Genomic DNA, 18,616 nt, shown 5'->3' with positions numbered 1-18,616 from the left:
CCCAGACTACCATAGATTTTTTAAGTAGCCACTAGGGGGGCCAGGGGCCCTACATGGGTGTTGGGAGTATGGAGGTCAGTACATGGAGGGCGTAGAAAGGGGGGGCGAGGAAGCGGTTACCCCTCCTCCTCTCTGTCCCCTTCCTCCTCCTTCCCCTGCAATGTGTGCACCCCTTCCTTTCCCCTGTACCTTGCTGCCCACATTGGCTTCGGCGCTCTCTCACTTCCAGGACCTGCGCCTTGGAAGTGACATCAGAGGGCGCACCAAAGCCGACACAGGCAGTAAGTTGTTTGCTGCTCGTGCTGAAGTTAAAAAGAGGCACATGTGGCGGGGTGGGAGGAGGGGTGCCCCATCCCTTTTTACACCACTGCGTGTTCAATTTGTGTGCCATACAAAAGATCCAAGGGAAAACAGTTATAATTAGGGTTTGAATGAATATTCAATTTGGTCCCACATACATTGTTCACATTCAGTTGAATAGTGATTAAAATTTTAAAAAAATCTGGGGCTATATTGTGCTAAATCCTACTGAAATAAACACGTGGAGGGGCATAATTGAAAGGAACGTCTAAGTCCATTTTCGTCTAAGTCACAAGTCGTCCAAAATAGAAAACAGCTTAGGACACATTAAAAAAAAATATGTCCAAAATTTTTTTCGTTTCGAAAATCGTCTAATTATACATCCTGCCGATCTGTTCATCCAAGTCGCTAAATCGTCCATCTTTATACCACATTTTCGTCCAACTTCTCGTTTAAGTCAAAAACGCCTAGAACAAGCCCTGTTGGATGTGAGAGGGGTCTGCAAACTGATGGACTGAACACCCAGACATGGCACCTAAACAGTGGGGTACCTTACAGGGCACTGCTGTGAACTTCACAAAAAGGGTGCCATGTCTTCATTTCATTACAGCTCCCTTAAAGGTCATGGTGAGCCCCCCAAACCACCTCCAGAATCCCCTAGACCCACTTATCTACCACTCCAATAGCCCTTATGGCTGCCGGAGCCACTTATATGCCAATAAAAAAGGGTTTTGGGGGTGTATAGGGGAGTGCACATGTTTCAGTATCAATGCAGTGATTACAGGGGCTTATGGGCATGGGTCCTCCTCTCCATGGGTCCTTAACCCACCCCCAAGATGGCTTAAGACGCCTCTGTGCAGCACGACTAGGCTTTCCTATGCCAGGCTGCCAGGTGATGATGTTCTGGAGGCACAATTTTCAAGTTGTGATTAATATTTTTGTGGGGGTGGGGTCAGTGCTCACTGGGGTAGTGTGTAGGGGTCTGTATTATGTGTTTGCAGTGCTTATCTGGTCACTTTAGGTAGTTTCTTGTGACATAGACCATGTTTTAAATGGTCTAAGTCACAACATCCAAGTTCCGTTGATCCTGTGCTGTATAACTTTCGGTTATACATGCAGTACGAATAAGTCTAAGCCTGCCCACGTCCCGCCCTCAATACGCCTCCTGACATGCCCCGTTTATCTATGGTCATTCAGCGGCACTATGAAGGCCTAGGTCATTTATAAATACTTCCAAACCCCAGTTTTATTATCGGCACTTGGACGTTTTTGACTGATGAACGTCAAAGTGCCGACTTAGGCCGGATTTTGGACGTTTTTCTCTTTTGATTATGAGCCCCTTGAGCTCTGATTTCAAGATGCTTCTTTTATTATTTGTTATGTTAAAGCTCGATGCCTGTTATTCATATTCAGCCAAACAATATTTTTATTATTCATATTTGGCCAAATAGTAAAATATGCTTATTTGCTATAGCTTTTGTTACAATAATTCTTTGCATCCTGTTGATCAAAGTTTTTTGTTCTCAGTCAGATCCTGGAGTTATCTCCATTGCTTTGGTTTTCAGGGTAACTAAAAAAGCTAAGCTAACCTCCTCCTCAGAGCTAGTGGAAATATATTTCATACATATTTAGCGAAGATAGCTTCAACTGGAATATTTAAATGTTCTAATGCCAGAAAAATTTAGCCTTATACGAGTCTTACAAAATTCATGGTTATCCTTGAGATCTACTTAGCAACTCTTATCATATTTTTCTTCAAGGTTCTGGGGAAATTCAATATAGATTCTCTGAAGTCCATGTCACATTTTAGACTTTTTTTTTTTTTTTTTTCAAAGCCGCAACAGCGATATCCCCACAGTTAATGCACTGAAACCCATTCAATTCCTATAGGCAGCTTTGGTGCACTTGCAGGAGAATCGCTACTATGACTTTGTAAAATGGGACCTTTATTTGGATCCCTGTCAAATTACCACTGCTCTCTTGGGGATCTGTTCAATATCTGGTCTTCCTGTATCAGTAAGTTTTCCAAATGAATGTGGGATGTTCTTATAGTTCGCCAAAATGATTTGTGGACAACTTTAAAGAAGCTTGCAGGTTCCTAACTGAATCCAGACTTGCTAAAGGAAAGCCTGTACAACTAAGATGAGAACTACTGATCTATATCTTCTTGAATAATTAAAAAAATTGTGATCTTTCATAATATTAAAAGCATTCTCTAAGTCAGTACATGCTGATTAGAATAAGGCATCAAAAATCTTCAAATTTTTTGCATGAAAATATTATTTTCAGGGCCCTGTTTAAGAATCCCTCAAATTTGGAGGTGCACAAACATTTTTTTTCACAAAGATACGGAATACAGACAAAATAAGAGGAACAAACTTCAACTACAGTACATCAATGCAGAGCACAGAAAAGAATGGTAGCAAAATGTAAAAAAACCCACAAAAAAACCAACATTTCAAACAAATCATCTAATTTAAAATGTTAATGGAAGAGAAGCAGAAGTAAAGATATTCAATCAAGACACGTTTCTCAAGTAAGAAGTTAACCATGATGTCCTTAAGACATGCAACTCTGAAGTCGCAATGTGGTAGTGATGCATTCAGGACACCACCAACATGATAAAAGATCAGTAACTCATTTTGTTAAGATAGGAAAGCCAGGGGTCATGGGCTGTCGTCTGTCAGTACAGAGATGGGACTGCACAGAATGCCCAGAGACAGGTGAGCAGCCACACCAGGGCCTGGTTACCACTGAATTTAAAGGGCATGGCCTTTTCCAACTGATAGAAACCAACTTTTCCAAATGATCTGGGGTACTATATGCAGCGTGAATTACCCTTCCCTGGACACACTTAAGGAGCTCGCTCAATATTGGCTTCTGTGTAATCTTTGTAATTGAAGCCTCCATTCTCCTAATCCTGCTTATCTTTCTTCCTGGCCCACTACTGCACATGACAACAAATTTATTCTATTTATTTTGTACTCAACAACTTGGTCTGCAATTTTTTTTAATGCAGTTAGAATATAAAGTTAGTTTGCTGCATTTCTAAAGGGAACAGACTAGATGGGCCATTTGGCCTTTATCTGTCATGATGTTTCTATCATAGGACTTCATATGGGGCATCTAATTATAAGACCCGACCTTCAAATTTAAAGAAAGCAAGTTGAAGGTCAGGTCTTGTAATAGGATGAGCTTGACTGAATATCTATACTTCTGATGCTCTTATATTAAAAATGTAATTATAGATTTACATATGAGTTGGGTGATTTGTTTGAAGTAATATTTTATATTTTCCTATCACTCTTTTCTATGTCCTACTATGATAATGAATAAACATTCCAAATTCTGAGTCTGAAAATAGGGTTACGGCAGTGCTGTGTACCTTCTGCTTTCATGAAAGTGGAGATTATGGAGCTTATTTATAACCTGTTCTGAGGTTTTGCATTCAATCTACACTAAAATCTTTACATTAAATGTTGGGGCTGTTCCCAGTACTTTGAGCAAAGCAACTGTGTAATTAACCCTGACTGATTGCTATTGTATATTAACCTATGGAGGAAAGCTCGCTGCACCAACTTTTGTGTCACATTAGCAGTTAATGCTGTAGCAATCTCTGTTTACAGCCAGGTGCAATCTATGCCCATAGCAAGCCTCCTGACAGGAATTTCCATTTTAGGTATTGGTGTCAGAACTGCTAAGTTCCTCAATTTAGGGAGGAGATTTTAGGCCAATCATGCCTTTCTGACAACCATGCCATGGTGCATTATGGGACCTGCAGCATGAATTTCAATGGGTAGAATCAAGGAGTATAAATCCCATACTGCTTTGGGGTATAAAAAGTTCAAATCTAGGACTGACCAAAAAATCTCCTTCCTGGAACTGGGTAATTTGGCATCAGAGAATGACATGGGGCCAAATTTGTTCCTGTCCCCACGAGCTCTGTCCCTGTTCCTGCCCCATCTATGCAAGCTCTGTCCTCATCTGCATAAGTCGTGAACACTTTAAAATCATAAGTGTTCGAGGCTTGTGCAGATGAGGACAGAGCTTGCAGGGACTGGACAGGGACTGAACTTGTAGGGATGGGATGGGGATGGAGATGGATCTTGCAGGGATAGGGACAAATTTGTCCCCATTGGAAATGAATTTGTCCCTGTGTCATTTTCTACTTGGCATCCCTGTAGTGGACATTATGAACTGTGTTAAGAACCTATTAGTGTTTAGTATATAGGTCCTTATATAGTTAAGAGCAGTCACTAGCAGCCTTGTATAATAGATTGCTAGTCCTCTGTGGGCAATATTGTTCAGAATGGAAGCATCATCTTAGCAATTGGTAGATACATAGAAGCTCATTACCCATGAACCTGTTCCTAGGACCAATTACAAAGCTTCTGGAGATACTTCGACTTTGTCTCAGTGCCCTAGACACTGTTATGGTCTTTCCTAGCCCTGAAAGTTTCAGGATTCCCAGGCACAAAATATCCTAAGAGGGCCCATGCTATTCTGCCTAAATACAGACATCAGCTGAAACACAAGCAGTCTAACTTCCATCCTTAAAAGGTGATGCTAATGAGCTAAGAACTGAATATATATTTCCTCCAGCTTTTTACAGAGAACTGCAAATCCCCAAGAGTACTCAGAAAAGCAGATCTAAATTTAAATTCAGACTACTTTCAACATCATTAATATGCTTATTAAAAGCTGGAGGAGTTAAATCATGATGTTGAAAGTAGTCTGGATTTAAATCTTGATCATATAGCAGCATGTGCTATATGACAAGAAACAGATAAAGGAGACTGCAAAAGCCTTCAAGCCAAGTCAGACCATCGTAGCATGCAAATAAGCAGAGAGAGAAGCAATTGAATGAGTGGCAAAGAAGAGCAGGCAGAGAGGCCTTAGAATATAATGTTAATGTGCTTCTGCACAATTTCCAATCCAGGTCACACCAACACTGTAATAAGGAGGGCAGGGAGAGAAAGCACCAATTGTATGAGCAACCAGCAGCTAAAGATCATGGTTGATCCAATGCATTTAATTAACAAATCAGTAAAATAATCTTTAAAAAAAAGCAGAGAAAGCAAGCAGAGAAAAGCTCATAAAATTCTTTCATACCCTTCTACTTCTCTGCACATATTATCTGACAGAGGTATGAGCTCCTATGTATAATTTCTGTACAAGACATGGGGGGAAGCATCTTCTTGCCCTGGATCGGTAGCATAGAATGTTGCTACTCTTTGGGATTTGGCCAGGTACTAGTGACCTGGATTGGCCACCGAGAGAAAAGGGCTACTGGACTTGATGGACCATTTGTTTGACCCAGCAAGGCTATTCTTATGTTCTTATGTAGCTTTTGCTGCTACCTCTCCTATAAAAATACATTGGGACATTTTTAGGGTGCTTAATTTCTTGGAATCCTTGGTTTTATCTGGCCTATTTGATGTTAGATAAAAATTAGGAGGTGGGAAGGGACAAAAGAGACACTAAAGGAAGTAGAGCGTAACAGGCGGGAATTAGAGAGGGGGTCATATTTTTAGGGCACATCTGTTACTGCTCTGATTAGAGAGGCGCTATGCCACTGTGGTTCCTGCAGTGGTGCTCTGAGTGCTGCAACAGTTCAGCTACTTGGGGAATGTGGATGGTATACTAGGATATTGAAGAATTAAAACCATTGTCTATTGTAAGGTTAGGGAAGGCACAAGGGTGAAGAAGAAGCAGAAGACATGAAAAAGGAAGAAAAGGCATTATAGAAAAACAAACAGTGGGAAAATGAGATGGGGAAGAAAATTTTTCACTCAGAGAATAGTTAAGCTCTGGAACGCATTGCCAGAGGTTGTGATAAGAGCGGATAGCGTAGCTGGTTTTTAGAAGGTTTAGACAATTTCCTGGAGAAAAAGTCCATAGTATGTTATTGAGAAAGACATGGAGGAAGCCACTGCTTGCCCTGGATCAGTAGCATGGAATATTGCTATTCCTTGGGTTTTGGCCAGGTACTAGTTACCTGGATTGGCCACCGTGAGAACGGGCTTGATGGACCATTGGTCTGACCCAGTAAGGCTATTCTTATGTTTTTATGGAATGGGGTGGATGAATGAATTTAAGTGTTGAATGGGTAAGTGTGGGAAAGGCTTGGTAGTCTGTGACATCAAATTACTATTGCTGAGTCAAATGGCTGTACTACAATCTCAGATTTAAGGGTCTGGCTAGAGGATCTGCAAAACAGTGTTTTGACTTGGCTAGTGGGTGGGTGAATTTGTGGGCATGTAATCTTAGTAGTCCTTGCTGCTTTTAACTCAATATCCTGCTCCAACAGTGGCCATTCTAGATCACAAGTACCTGTCAGATTCCCCCAAAGCAGCAGCAGCATTCCATGCTACTGATTCCAGGGATAACTAGTGGCTTATCCCATTTCTATCTTAATAGCAGGAACTTTTCCAAATCTTTTTTAAACACTGATACGGTAACTGCTGTTACCACATCCTCCAGAAACAAGTTTCAGAGTTCAACTATTCATTGAGTGAAAAAATATTTTCTCCTGTTTTAAAAGTATTACCGTGTAGCTTCATAAATGTCCTCTGATCTTTGTAATTTTTGAAAGAATAAACAATCGATTCAGGTCCACCCACTGTACTCCATTCAGGATTTGGTAGACTTCTATCATATCCCCCCTCGACCATCTCTTCTCCAAGTTGAAGAGACTTAAGTTGTTAAGCTGAATCATTAGGTAATTGCCCATTAACTTGCATAAACCTTTTGCAGAACTAAGTACAAAAGGATCAGATTCATTTTCTCACTAATACAAAGCCCTAAGGGGCTGATTCTAAAAACGGCGCCAAGTGGCATTTGTCTCCTAGGTGGCGTTCAGTGCAGTTATCCATCAACCGCTAGGACCACTTACAGAATCAAACCTAGTGGCGCCTAGCTTGACTTAGGCATCAGTTAGAGAATGACATGGGGAAAAAAATCTTTTTCTTTTTCCCTGTTACTACCTGTTGTGTGATTGGCTTGTGTGTGTGTGAAATTAAAGCCTGCTAGTGTTGCAGAGGGGAGGTTTGTTGTCCATATGGGGTTCTGATTTAGAGGTAATATAATTGAAAAAAATCTGTCCCCATCACCGGACCACCGTCCCCTTCACCGCACCGTCCCCTTCACCGCCCTGAACCCGCCATCCCCTTCATCGCCCTGTCCCCGCCGTCCCCTTCACCGCCCCATCCCTGTAGCATTCACCCTTCCTTCTCACCATCTCACTGCCCTTCAGTGGCCCGAGAATCTCCCTCCCTCCCCCTTACCTTCGCGGCGTAAAGAAACTTAAGGGAGGAAAGGCGCGCATTCACCAATCACACACGCACGGCCCCTTCCCTACCTCTGGCCAAATCTATCTCCCTCCTTCCCTCCCTCCCCCTTACCTTCGCGGCGCTTTAGAAAAGAATCTGATGCCGGCGAAGCCTGCCTATGCCGCCCTGCAGTCGTGTGTGTGTGGGCTGAAGCTTCTCCTCTGACAATTGTTATTTTATAAACACAAATAAAACAGAGCAAGGTTCAACAAAACCCATCTCCCCTCCCTTTCACAAATATCCCCTTCACTATTGTGAAAACTGAACAAACCAAATTACTACAGAATGCTACATAGAAAAATCAAGTTAACAAAATACTTTAGTCACACATGGCAAGAATAATGTTAGGGGAGTGCAACTAGGGCAACTGCCCCCTGGTCAGAGAGAGAGCCCTAAGCCAGCTGGAAGCTAAACAAGCACAGCCTGGACTTTGCTGTCCCCAGTTATGTCTAATACCAGCTCTAGCAGGATGCATATTTCAAATCTGAAATATTCTAATCACAAAATATAAAATCAATTTATTTTATTTTTTTCTTTTTGTTGTCTGGTAATTTTATTCTTCAAATCACATTGGTCTCAGGCTTTGGTTTTAGGTTCCTTCTGTCTTCATCGTGGCATGGCAGGCTCCTGAAGGTAAAATAGGTGCAAGAGGAGCTGGGGGGCAGAAGATGCTGAGTCTGACATGGGAACAATTTTTTTTTACCACAGGAGTAAGACTTTTCACCTCTCCCACGGGGCAGTGAAAGGCCTTGTCCCCATTCCTGCGGTAAACCAGTTGCATATATCTCCATTCCTGCGGATTGACCCTCGGTTTACTGTGGTAAACGGTCCCCGTGTCATTCTCTAGCACCAGTATATTAGGCCAGGGTTTCCTAACACTAGCACCTACTGGTGGCCGAGTCTTAACCCACCTATTCTCCGCCCCTTAACCATGCCTACTTTACAGGTAGGTGCTGTGCTGAATTCTGCTCGGAACTTCAATTAATTGACTTTTAATGGCATTTTCAATTTGGAGTTGCAAGTGGAATTCAGTTAGGCACAGTCTATAGAATCAGGCCCATAGTATATTTTAGAGGTCATTCTATGAGTGGAAGGATTAGTAGGCATTTATATGTGGAAATGGGTATGCATGTGTACGTAGCATGTTTAGAAGAGTCACTACTTGCATGCGCATAGTTACCGTATCTGCAGATTTCAAGAGGGTGTAGTGTGGGCATGGTGTGATGTACTTTAAAATATACTACCCATTTTAAAAGGGAAATTCAAGTGTATTTCAAAATGTTTCCCTTTGGACCTGGAGTTTTGAAGAGCGAGTGAGAGAGGCCATTCCTCCATTCTAAAAATTACCTTAAGAAGTCAACCATTTAAAGTGCTGAATTCAGTTCCTTAATTGGATCATTTTAGGGACAATTTCTCCAAGTGGTTTAGCTTTGTGCATACCATGACAGGAATGAACCTCACCCCTATAATGTATAGTTTTACATAATTCGGCACTCACACAGGTAGCACCCCAAATTGGAGTCACTCTTGATTGCGCTTTCTGTTTTTTTGTAAAATGGCTGTTTCGGCTGTACATGCCGGCACATACACATGTAGTCCTGCACATCCTTTCATGCATTTTATAGAAGGCTCTGTGCTCAGTGAGCATTTTGTAAAACACACAGGCAATTTTGAGCATCCCAACGTGGGCAGCTTTTCTTAGACATCCTATGCAAAATGGAGCTTTTAGGTCTTTGTTATGGAAAGATCCTAAACCACCTAACCGTATGCACATCTGGAAGAAGATGCTCAGGGAGAACTGGAAAATATTCAGCTCTCTCTCTCACAAAGATCACCCTCTACATACTTTACAGGCCTCTAAACATTATAGAATGGAGCACTTAAGTTTTGGCTTTGGAGGGTTTTTTGTATTTTTTTTTCTCTACTCTCATTTTACTGTAAACATTTGAATTACAACTTTCAATAAGCATTTTCTTCATTTACTACTAGTTTATATAAAGATAGATTTCCATATAAATGAAACAAAACAATTTAAACTAGCTATTTTTTTTTTTTTTTTTTTAATTGTGGCAATTATGAATTTTGTGTTGTACTTGGAGACTTCTGAAGTTCAGGGGAAGAGAAATGAAATGCGTCATGGCAAGGCACTCCACTATGCTAAGCATTAGTGGATGTAATAGGGAAATTGCACCAGTCTTAGCCAGAAAGCAAGCTAACATTCTAAGGACAGGAAGAAATAGGTCACCTTATTAAAATTTTACAAAATCTAACACCTGAGCGTATCCCAGTAAACCAAAGGGAGGACAAGAGTCCACCCTCAAACTCCTTTAATCAAGAGCCTGAGATTTCATTCTCTCAGGACCATAAAAGCTCTCGGTAACTATTAGGAAAATAATGGTAGATTCCAAACAACAAAAATATATTTTACTTGCTCAGCCATGCCAGGAAACGTCAATCAGGAATTGCCATGTAACTGCTGCATTCATTTTAGATATCTGGCACTAGTCAAGTTTTGCATTCGGCAAGTCTGAAAAAAAAAAGCCATTCCAGAAATGTCACTGTACAGAAACACCTATGTATTTCAAACCTAAATATAAATTGAACTTTACTGTAAATAGCAAATAAGCTTTTTGGATGTTTTTCTGGTTTGCACTGGTATCAACTTCCTTTTATTTCTATATGATTGCAACGTGCTCAAGCAGACTTTCCAGTCAATTAACCCAAATTCCAACAGGAATTGGTGTATAAATTGGTTCCAACTGGAACTGTTTATTTGGAATTTCCAGCACAGGAAATTTTAACCGTATATATGCCTTGATAAGTACCCTAAATTACAAATTATTGTGTTCAATATCTAATGAGGAAATAGGATACTGCTGTGAAGTAAATTTCACACAAAAAATATGATATTGAGAAAAATTAATTTTCACCTAAATATATAAGGACATTGTATATATACTGTTGCCCTTTTATTTAGCAACAACTGACAGCAGCATGTAAGCACAGTACAACTGTGTTACATTTAGCATAAAACGTAATTTGTTTTTCCTAGCTGTTATGGCAAAATGTTAACTGATGACTGCTATTTTTCCCCAGGTTCTTAAACTCAAAGCCTATGTCTAGAATCATGGCTATATCCCCCAGGCGATCCACGGTTCCTGTGGGGTTTATAAGTGTCCTGATATGAGTCAGAGTATTCTTCTTCCACGAGAGGGTAATGGTCTCGGCTGTGCTGGGAACTGGAAGACAAGCGGTTCCTGCTCTTCCGAGCCCGTTCATTGTGGTAATTTTCATCCGATGTCATCAGGCTTCTCCTCTCAATTGGAGAGTTCTCGGTAGAATGGTTGTTGTGCCTCATGCGTTGGCTCTAGAAAATGATTTGAAAATATATATTTTTTAAAAGTTCAGGACTTACATTACTTAACTTGAACTATCATGCTTTTCTTCAATGCTCCCTTTAAATTGATTTTAATGGTTAGTCTCCTTTGCCGTTCAGTCAGTGGAGAGAGGTTTCACTATCATCTGTCATGCTGGAAAGACCACAGGTAAGTCTCTAGGAGGCATTTGTGTTCTTCTGTGGCTATTACCCACTGCTATCCCACATTTAGGGGATCCTTTTATCAAGCCACACTAGCGGGGTTAGCGTGTCAGACATTTCATCACGCGCTAACCCTCGCGGCTGGCTAAAAAACTAATGCCTGCTCAATGCAGGCGTTAGCAGCTAGCGCGGCAGGCGGTTTAACGCGCGGTATTACGCTCGTTAAACCCCTACCACAGCTTGGTAAAAGGACCCCTTAATAGGACAAATGTTGCAGTAGCAAAACTCTGCCCAAAATATAAGGGCCATGACTCTCTCATTGGCCAGCAGATGTCACTCTGATCTTCTTCCCCACTCAACTCTGCCCTGTCCCTAACCCAAGCTGACTCATACTATAGGAGCTGAATCGAGGAAGCACACCCAGTTAGACCACATGCCTTCATATTTTCATGTATTACTTATATTGATGAATTTCAGGCATTTTTGAAATTATAAAAATTATTTGCTTGACTCATTCTTGTTGATTCATGTGGTTTGTATATTAATAATTAAGTTCAAGTTTTAAGTTTATATCATTGGGTTGTCAATTTGAATTTTTAACAGTTCTGAATACTTAGAGCTCCTTTTACTAAGCTGCACTAGCATTTTTAGCGTGCGCTAAAGATTAGCACGTGCTAACCCCACGCTACATGCCAAAAACTAACACCAGCTCAATGGTGGCGTTAGTATCTAGCGCAGCTTAGTAAAAGGAGCCCTTAGAGTTACCATATTTGTAAAAGTAAAAAAAGAGGACATGTGGCCCCGCCTCAGCCTCGCCCACATACAAACCTCATCTCCTTTCCTGAGTTCAAGATTGCGTCTGGAGCATGTGCAGATGCACCACATATATATGATGTCATCACATTGCATCAGTACATGTTCGGAGATCCTCCAGATGCAGCCCTGAGCTCTGGCAGAGCCTTCCAAACCCAGACAAACTACCAGGTTTCCAAAATCCGACCAAATACCTGGATAGTCCTCTAAATAAAGGACATGTCTGGGTAAATCCGGACATCAGGTAATCCTATGAATACTCCATAATTCGATTATTATCCATAATTTTTTAAACTAGTAATATCATACAGTCAGATGATTTTTACCTATGCTTTTTAACTGAAAGATCTAGGTACTACATTCTAGTTATCTTGGTATTAATTAAACTGTGATACTTTAGTGCAGGACTTGACAAATTTTCACTGAATCTAGGAGCCAGTCCCAAAACTTAGGAACCAATGGCTGAAACCTCTTTTTCTTCCCCTCCATCCCACACTTAAAGCTGTTCATAGTGAAACTTAAGTGTGTATATTGGGAGGGGAAGGTGGAATAGCCTCTATGATCAGCACCAGCTCCTTTAAAAACTGATTTACTAAGGCTCTTTTTCCATTCTGTGGCTGAAAGTTTAGTAACACACACAATCTTTAACTGGAGGAGTGGAAGGAAATAGCATACATTTAAGTTCAAAAAAACTCTCCACTATTTAATAAATTGGCTAAACACCAGTCATATTAATGCAAACAAAAGAAAAAGCCTCAGCACTGGGTGAGTCAAAAGATCCTACCTCCTCCACATCATAGGCATAAAAAAACTTTTCTGATAGCATTAATAAGTTCTCATTAACTTTCTTCAAAAATTCTAATGTTGAATCACTGAGAACAAAATTTCACATCAAAGTTCAATTAAATATGGTCAATGATCGTTCCGTGGCATACTGCCACTGCCTCAGGTCCAGCAAACCTGACACCAGCACAAACCTACAAAAAAATAAAACTTTCATGTGGGATACTGGAGCCACTAACGTGATTCAACTAATAATGAAAGAGGTACTCACTGTTCAGCAGTACAATCTATGCTTTCTGGTGGTATCATCATGGTGTCTCAACATGCGCTAAAATGTCCCACAAGAACCAATCGGAAACCACATTCACCTGATTGGTCTTCTGGGACATTGGACAGCCAATGGCAACCAACTGTGAAGACACCATTCATAAAATAGCTGTTAAAGTTTTAATCACATTAGTGGCTCCAGTTACACTTCTACTTAAGGACTCCAAACTCAACTCTGCCATAGTGTCTAATTACAGACCCATTTCTCATCTTCCATTTCTCTCAAAAGTTACTGAAAAGATAGTTGCTAATCAGCTCTCTGACTACCTTCTCAGTACTAATGCCCTTCACTCATGTCAAACTGGCTTTCATTCCAATCATTCAACTGAACATACTCTTATAGGTATTGCAAATTACATAAGGATAACTTTAGACAGTAACTGTGATTATAGTGCTTTTTTCACTCAATATGACTGCTGCTTTTTAGTAGACCACAGTATTCTCCTTGACTGTTTAAAAGATATACACGCTACTAGTCATGCCCTTCAATGGTTTAATTCTTATTTAATAATAATAATAATAATAATAATAATAATTTATTTTCTTATATACCGCCCAACCAGCAGTTCTGGGAGATTCACAACAGAAAACACGGAATCATTTCAGCGAAAAGTACAATTACATAATCTAATATAATAAAACGGTAAGCCGCGTATGCGCACTTCCTATGCGTGCGCCGGTTTTCCGTGAGCTATAGCGACCCATAGGAAGTGTGCATGCGCGGCTTACAGTTCTGTTTTTTGGTCTGGCCTGCTCCCTGCCATATTGCATTTTTCAGTTGAAAGACGCAGCGGTGGCTCCTCTCACGATCCCCACCTACGTCGGACTTCCGATGCAGGTGGGGATCATGAGAGGAGCCACCGCCGCGTCTTTCAACTAAAAAAAAATACGGCAAGATGAGCAGGCCAGACCAGACCGAAGCTCAAGACCAGGGCCGCCATCAGGGCAGTACTACCAGTCCTGCATTCAGGGGCCCGGAGCTGACAGGGGGCCCGGGCCAGTAGCGTACCTAGGGGGGGCGGTGCGCCCCGGGTGCACGCCCCAAGGGGGTGCACAGGAGAGAGAGCTGAACGGGGACGATTGGGGACCCGCGGGGTTAAATATAACTCGAGCCGCGAGGCTCGTCTTGTACTCCGTCTGCCCTGCCGCTCACACAGCCGATCGGAAGTCTTCCCCGACATCAGCGCTGACGTCGGAGGGGGGCTTAAGCACAGCCCGCCCTCCGACATCAACGCTGAAGTCGGGGAAGACTTCTGGTCGGCTATGTGTGCGCGGCGGGACAGGCAGGAAATAGAAGACAAGCCTACGCGGCTCGAGCTACATTTTGCTGAGAAAGTTGCTAAGATGGGGGAGGGAGTGCGTTTTGGACACAAGGCATGAACTTGGGAGAGAGGAAGGGAGGGAAAGAGATGCTGAGGTGGGGAGGGAATGTGTTTTTGGACACAGAAGGCAAGGACTTGGGAGAGAGGAAGGGAAGGAATGAGATGGTTGTGTACATGGGGAATAGAAGAAAGGAGAATTTTTGGTCATAGGGAGGGAGTGAGGTACAGACAGTGGCATACCAAGGTGGGGGTGGGGGCGGTCTGCCCCGGATTTACGCCCCAAGGGGGTGCACAGCTGGCCACCCTCCAGTGTTCTCCCTAGGCTGGCAAACTGCGTCTCTTTAGCCACTTGAGTGCCACCGCCGCCATTGGGAACAGGCCGGTGCCAAGTTCTCCCTGCTTTTCCCTGTGGGGCCGACCAACTCTCGCCACCCGCGTCAATTCTGACGTCGGAGAGGATGTTCTGGGCCAGCCAATCGCTGCCTGGCTGGCCCAGAGCGTCCTCTCCGATGTTAGAATTGACGTCGAGTGGCGAGAGTTGGTCGGCCCCGCGGGGAAGAGAAGCAGGGCGAACTCGGCGTCGGCCTGTTCCCGTTAGCGGCAGTGGCAGCCTATTCCCCAGTGGCGGTGGCAGCATTTCCCCAATGGTGGTGGCATAGGAGAAATAAAGAAAGGGGGGGACAGGGAGCCAGAAAAAGAAAGGGGGCTGGGTGAAACAAAGAAAAATGGGGCACGGAGAGAGAGAGAAAGACAGACATACAGAATGAAAGGGGGTATGGAGAGAAAGAAAAAGAAAGAAGGGGGCAGGGTGAAACAAAGAAAAAGTTTGGGGAGGGAATGAGGTCTGGAGGAGAGGAAGCATACAGGAGGCTGAAAGAAGGGAAGAAATATTGGATGCACAGTCAGAAGAATAAAGTGCAACCAGAGACTGATGAAATTACCAAAGGTAGGAAAATGATTTTATTTTCAATTTAGTGATCAAAATGTCTCCGTTTTGAGAATTTATATATGCTGTCTATATTTTGCACTATGGCCCCCTTTTACTAAACCGCAATAGCGTTTTTTAGCGCAGGGAGCCTATGAGCTTCAAGAGCAGCATGGGGCATTCAGCGCAGGTCCCTGCGCTAAAAACCGCTATCGCGGTTTAGTAAAAAGGGAGGGGGAATATTTGCCTCTTTTTGTATAGTTGTTACTGAGGTGACATTGCATAAAGTCATCTGCCTTGACCTCTTTGAAAACCCGCGGAATATAAATGATAATTAACATTTTCTCTGCGTACAGCGTGCTTTGTGTTTTTAAAATTTTATTGTTGGTAGATCATTTTGACTTGGCCACAAAGGTAAGGGGGAGGGAGGGGAGCTGCTGAAAGAGTCTACCTTGACGTGGTTGCAGGCTTACAAATCTTTTGGTCAAAGAGTGCGGCGACAGAGAAAAGTATGTGTGTATTCGGCCCATGGAAGAAGGGGGGGGAAGGGGTGCGTGGGGGGCCCAATAGGATTGCTCAGTAAGGGGCCCAGAAATTTCTGATAGCGGCTCTGCTCAAGACCAAGGGAAGGGAAGGGGGGCCTACAAAGAAGAGGACTCCAGCCGTGAGGAGCCGAACAGAGCAGCCAGATAGCAGCAGGCCAGAACGCGGGGGAGGGGCCGAATGGAGCAGGTAAGATCGCGGTAAGAGAAGGGAAGGGGTGGGGGAAATGCTGCAACTGCTGCACAGGGACCTGGAGGGGAAGACAAATACCGCTGCTGCTGCACAGGGAAGTCGGGGGGGGAGGGAAATGCTGTTGCAGGGAAGTGGGGTGGAAATACTACTGCACAGGGAAATGGAGGGAAAGAATGACAGACAGACAGACAGCAGGAGGGAGGGAGACAGACAGAAAGGAAGAAAGACACAGGGGCAGGGAGAGGGACAGAAAGACAGACAGAAAAAGGGAGCCAAGGAGAGAGAGAGAGAGAGACAGCGGGAGAGAGAGAGAGACAGAAAGAAAGGCAGACAGATATATTCTAGCACCCGTTAATGTAACGGGCTTAAAGATTAGCATCATAATAATACTGCTACTTACATCAATCAAATATAACATTGGTTAAAATATAGTTCCAAACTATTATTATAAAACATAAGATAAGAAATTTTAAAAAGATAAAAAACCTCGTCGTGAATATAAAATCAACATTCTTGTTTATCAAATAAGTGAGTTTTTAATGATTTCCTAAATGTAAAGTAAGATTAGGTTTGAGCCATCAACGGATTTAACAGGCTGATCTTATTCTGTTTTGCGCTCAGGTTCTCTCTTATCTCCAAGATCTCTTTATTCAGGGAGCCCACAAGGATAAGTGTTGGGTCCAATTCTTTCTCATATCTTCCTTGCTCCTCCCACTCTTCTACTTCAGTTTCTTGGTTTTACTTTATTTTTTGCTGATGATATTCAACTTCTCCATCCATTCAGTTCACATAACTTTTCTAGCTATTCTTCAATCTCTCATAAACTTGATCAAGTAGCTGATTGACTAATGTCCAACAAGTTAAAAATAAACTCACAAAAAATGACTGTACTGATTTTCTCTCCCAAAGATCCTCCCTCAAAACCACCATGTTTCACCATGAATGGATGTCCACTTTCATACTGTACATCAACAGATATTTTAGGTATAATTATCGATAATTTTCTATCATTTCATTCCCACATCTCTAGGGTAGTTTTCTCTTCCTTTTCTGATCAGTTCACTCTTTTTTATCTTGTAAAAACCTGCACATTCTACTACAATCTCTACTTTTCTCAAAACTCAATTATTGCAATTCTATTTTAATGGGATTTCCACACTACCAGCTTCATAGATTACAACTTGTTCAGAACACTGCTATCCATTTATTATATGGCCGTTCTAAGTATGGTCATATAACCCCACTCCTAAAGTTAGAGCACATCCTTCTAATTACTTTTAGGATCCCATTCAAACTTAATATACTTTCTTCATTTCTGACCACTCTTTTGCTGCCTTATGCCCCTAGGAGGACACTCCAAACAAATAAGCAAAACCTTCTGGTTATTCCTTCTTTCAGATAGGTATTCCTGGATAGCCACAGAAACTTATGTTTCTCTAATATAACTCCAACTTTATGGAACTCTATTCCATTCTTAGATCAGAATGGTCCTTTAATATTTTCAGGTCCCAACTAAAATCTTATTATTTCACTTTGGCATTTGATTCATTTTCCGATAATACCTGACCTTTACTTCTCTAATCAGAGTCTATTGAGGATAACCTGCTACCCACCTGCCACTGCCTAGGAGCCAAACATGTGAAGAGTCAACCAAGTAACTTTAACGCTCACCACTGCTGTCACACTCCTCCCTGTTGATTATTACTGCAAATTCAGGTCGTCCTTGGCTCTATTGAAAACCTGCAGTTTCTCCTCCCTCATCTCCAACATAGACCTATGTCTCTTACATAAGAACATAAGAATTGCAATACTGGGACAGACCAAAGGTCCATCACGCCCAGTAGCCTGTTACCAACAGTGGACAACCCAGGTCCCAAATACCTAGTTTCAAGTTTCAAGTTTATTAATTCTTTTGATTAATCGCTTAATCATAGTTCTAAGTGATGAACAATTTAAAATACATTCAAAGGGAAACAATACAATACAAACTTTGAACAATACAATAAAGTTAAAAATTAACTCATCATATTCATAACATAAGGTAAAAAGGGGTTGTGAAATACAATTTAATATAAAAAAGCAGAACAAAAAAAAAGGAAAGGTACACGAGGGAAAGAAATAAAAGCATATTAATAGAATAAAATCAATGACCTGGGTATTAAAAGATTAAATATCAAAGGCATCTTTAAAAATAAATGTTTTTAAATTACTTTTGAATCTTCCCAGATCCTGCTCCTTTCGTAAATAAATTGGAAGAGCGTTCCAAGTCTGTGATGCGCTTACTGAAAAAATAAACTGTCGTCTTGTGTTTATAATCTTAAGTGAAGGGATAGGTAATAAATTTTGTTCATTTGACCTAGCTAGATCTCAAGTAGTAAAATAGATTTTATACTGCTTATCCTAGAAATAAGCAGTAGATCTCCCCAAGCCATCTCAATAATGGCCTATGGACTTCTCTTTTAGGAAATTATCCAAACCTTTTTATAAACCCTGCTCAGCTAACTGATTTGAGTTTAACTACATGTTGTGTGAAGAAATATTT

General features: G+C 41.7%; 1 protein-coding gene across 4 annotated transcripts in view; it reads right to left on the bottom strand.

Annotated features, from left to right (window-relative positions):
• The window catches only part of CACNB4 (calcium voltage-gated channel auxiliary subunit beta 4), a 323,418-nt gene that overhangs the window by 4,883 nt on the left and 299,919 nt on the right, over window positions 1-18,616 (bottom strand). For all 4 annotated transcript variants that reach the window (XM_033946679.1, XM_033946680.1, XM_033946682.1 and 1 more), the window contains one exon: window positions 10,060-10,998. In XM_033946679.1, the coding sequence (XP_033802570.1) occupies window positions 10,738-10,998 (261 nt within the window). In that variant the 3' untranslated portion in view covers window positions 10,060-10,737. The remainder of the gene's footprint in view (window positions 1-10,059; window positions 10,999-18,616) is intronic.

Source organism: Geotrypetes seraphini, chromosome 5 (genome assembly GCF_902459505.1).
Source record: "Geotrypetes seraphini chromosome 5, aGeoSer1.1, whole genome shotgun sequence".
Taxonomy (NCBI): domain Eukaryota; kingdom Metazoa; phylum Chordata; class Amphibia; order Gymnophiona; family Dermophiidae; genus Geotrypetes; species Geotrypetes seraphini.
The sequence above is the reverse complement of the archived record's forward strand: the minus strand, read 5'-3'. Positions and strand labels throughout refer to the sequence as shown.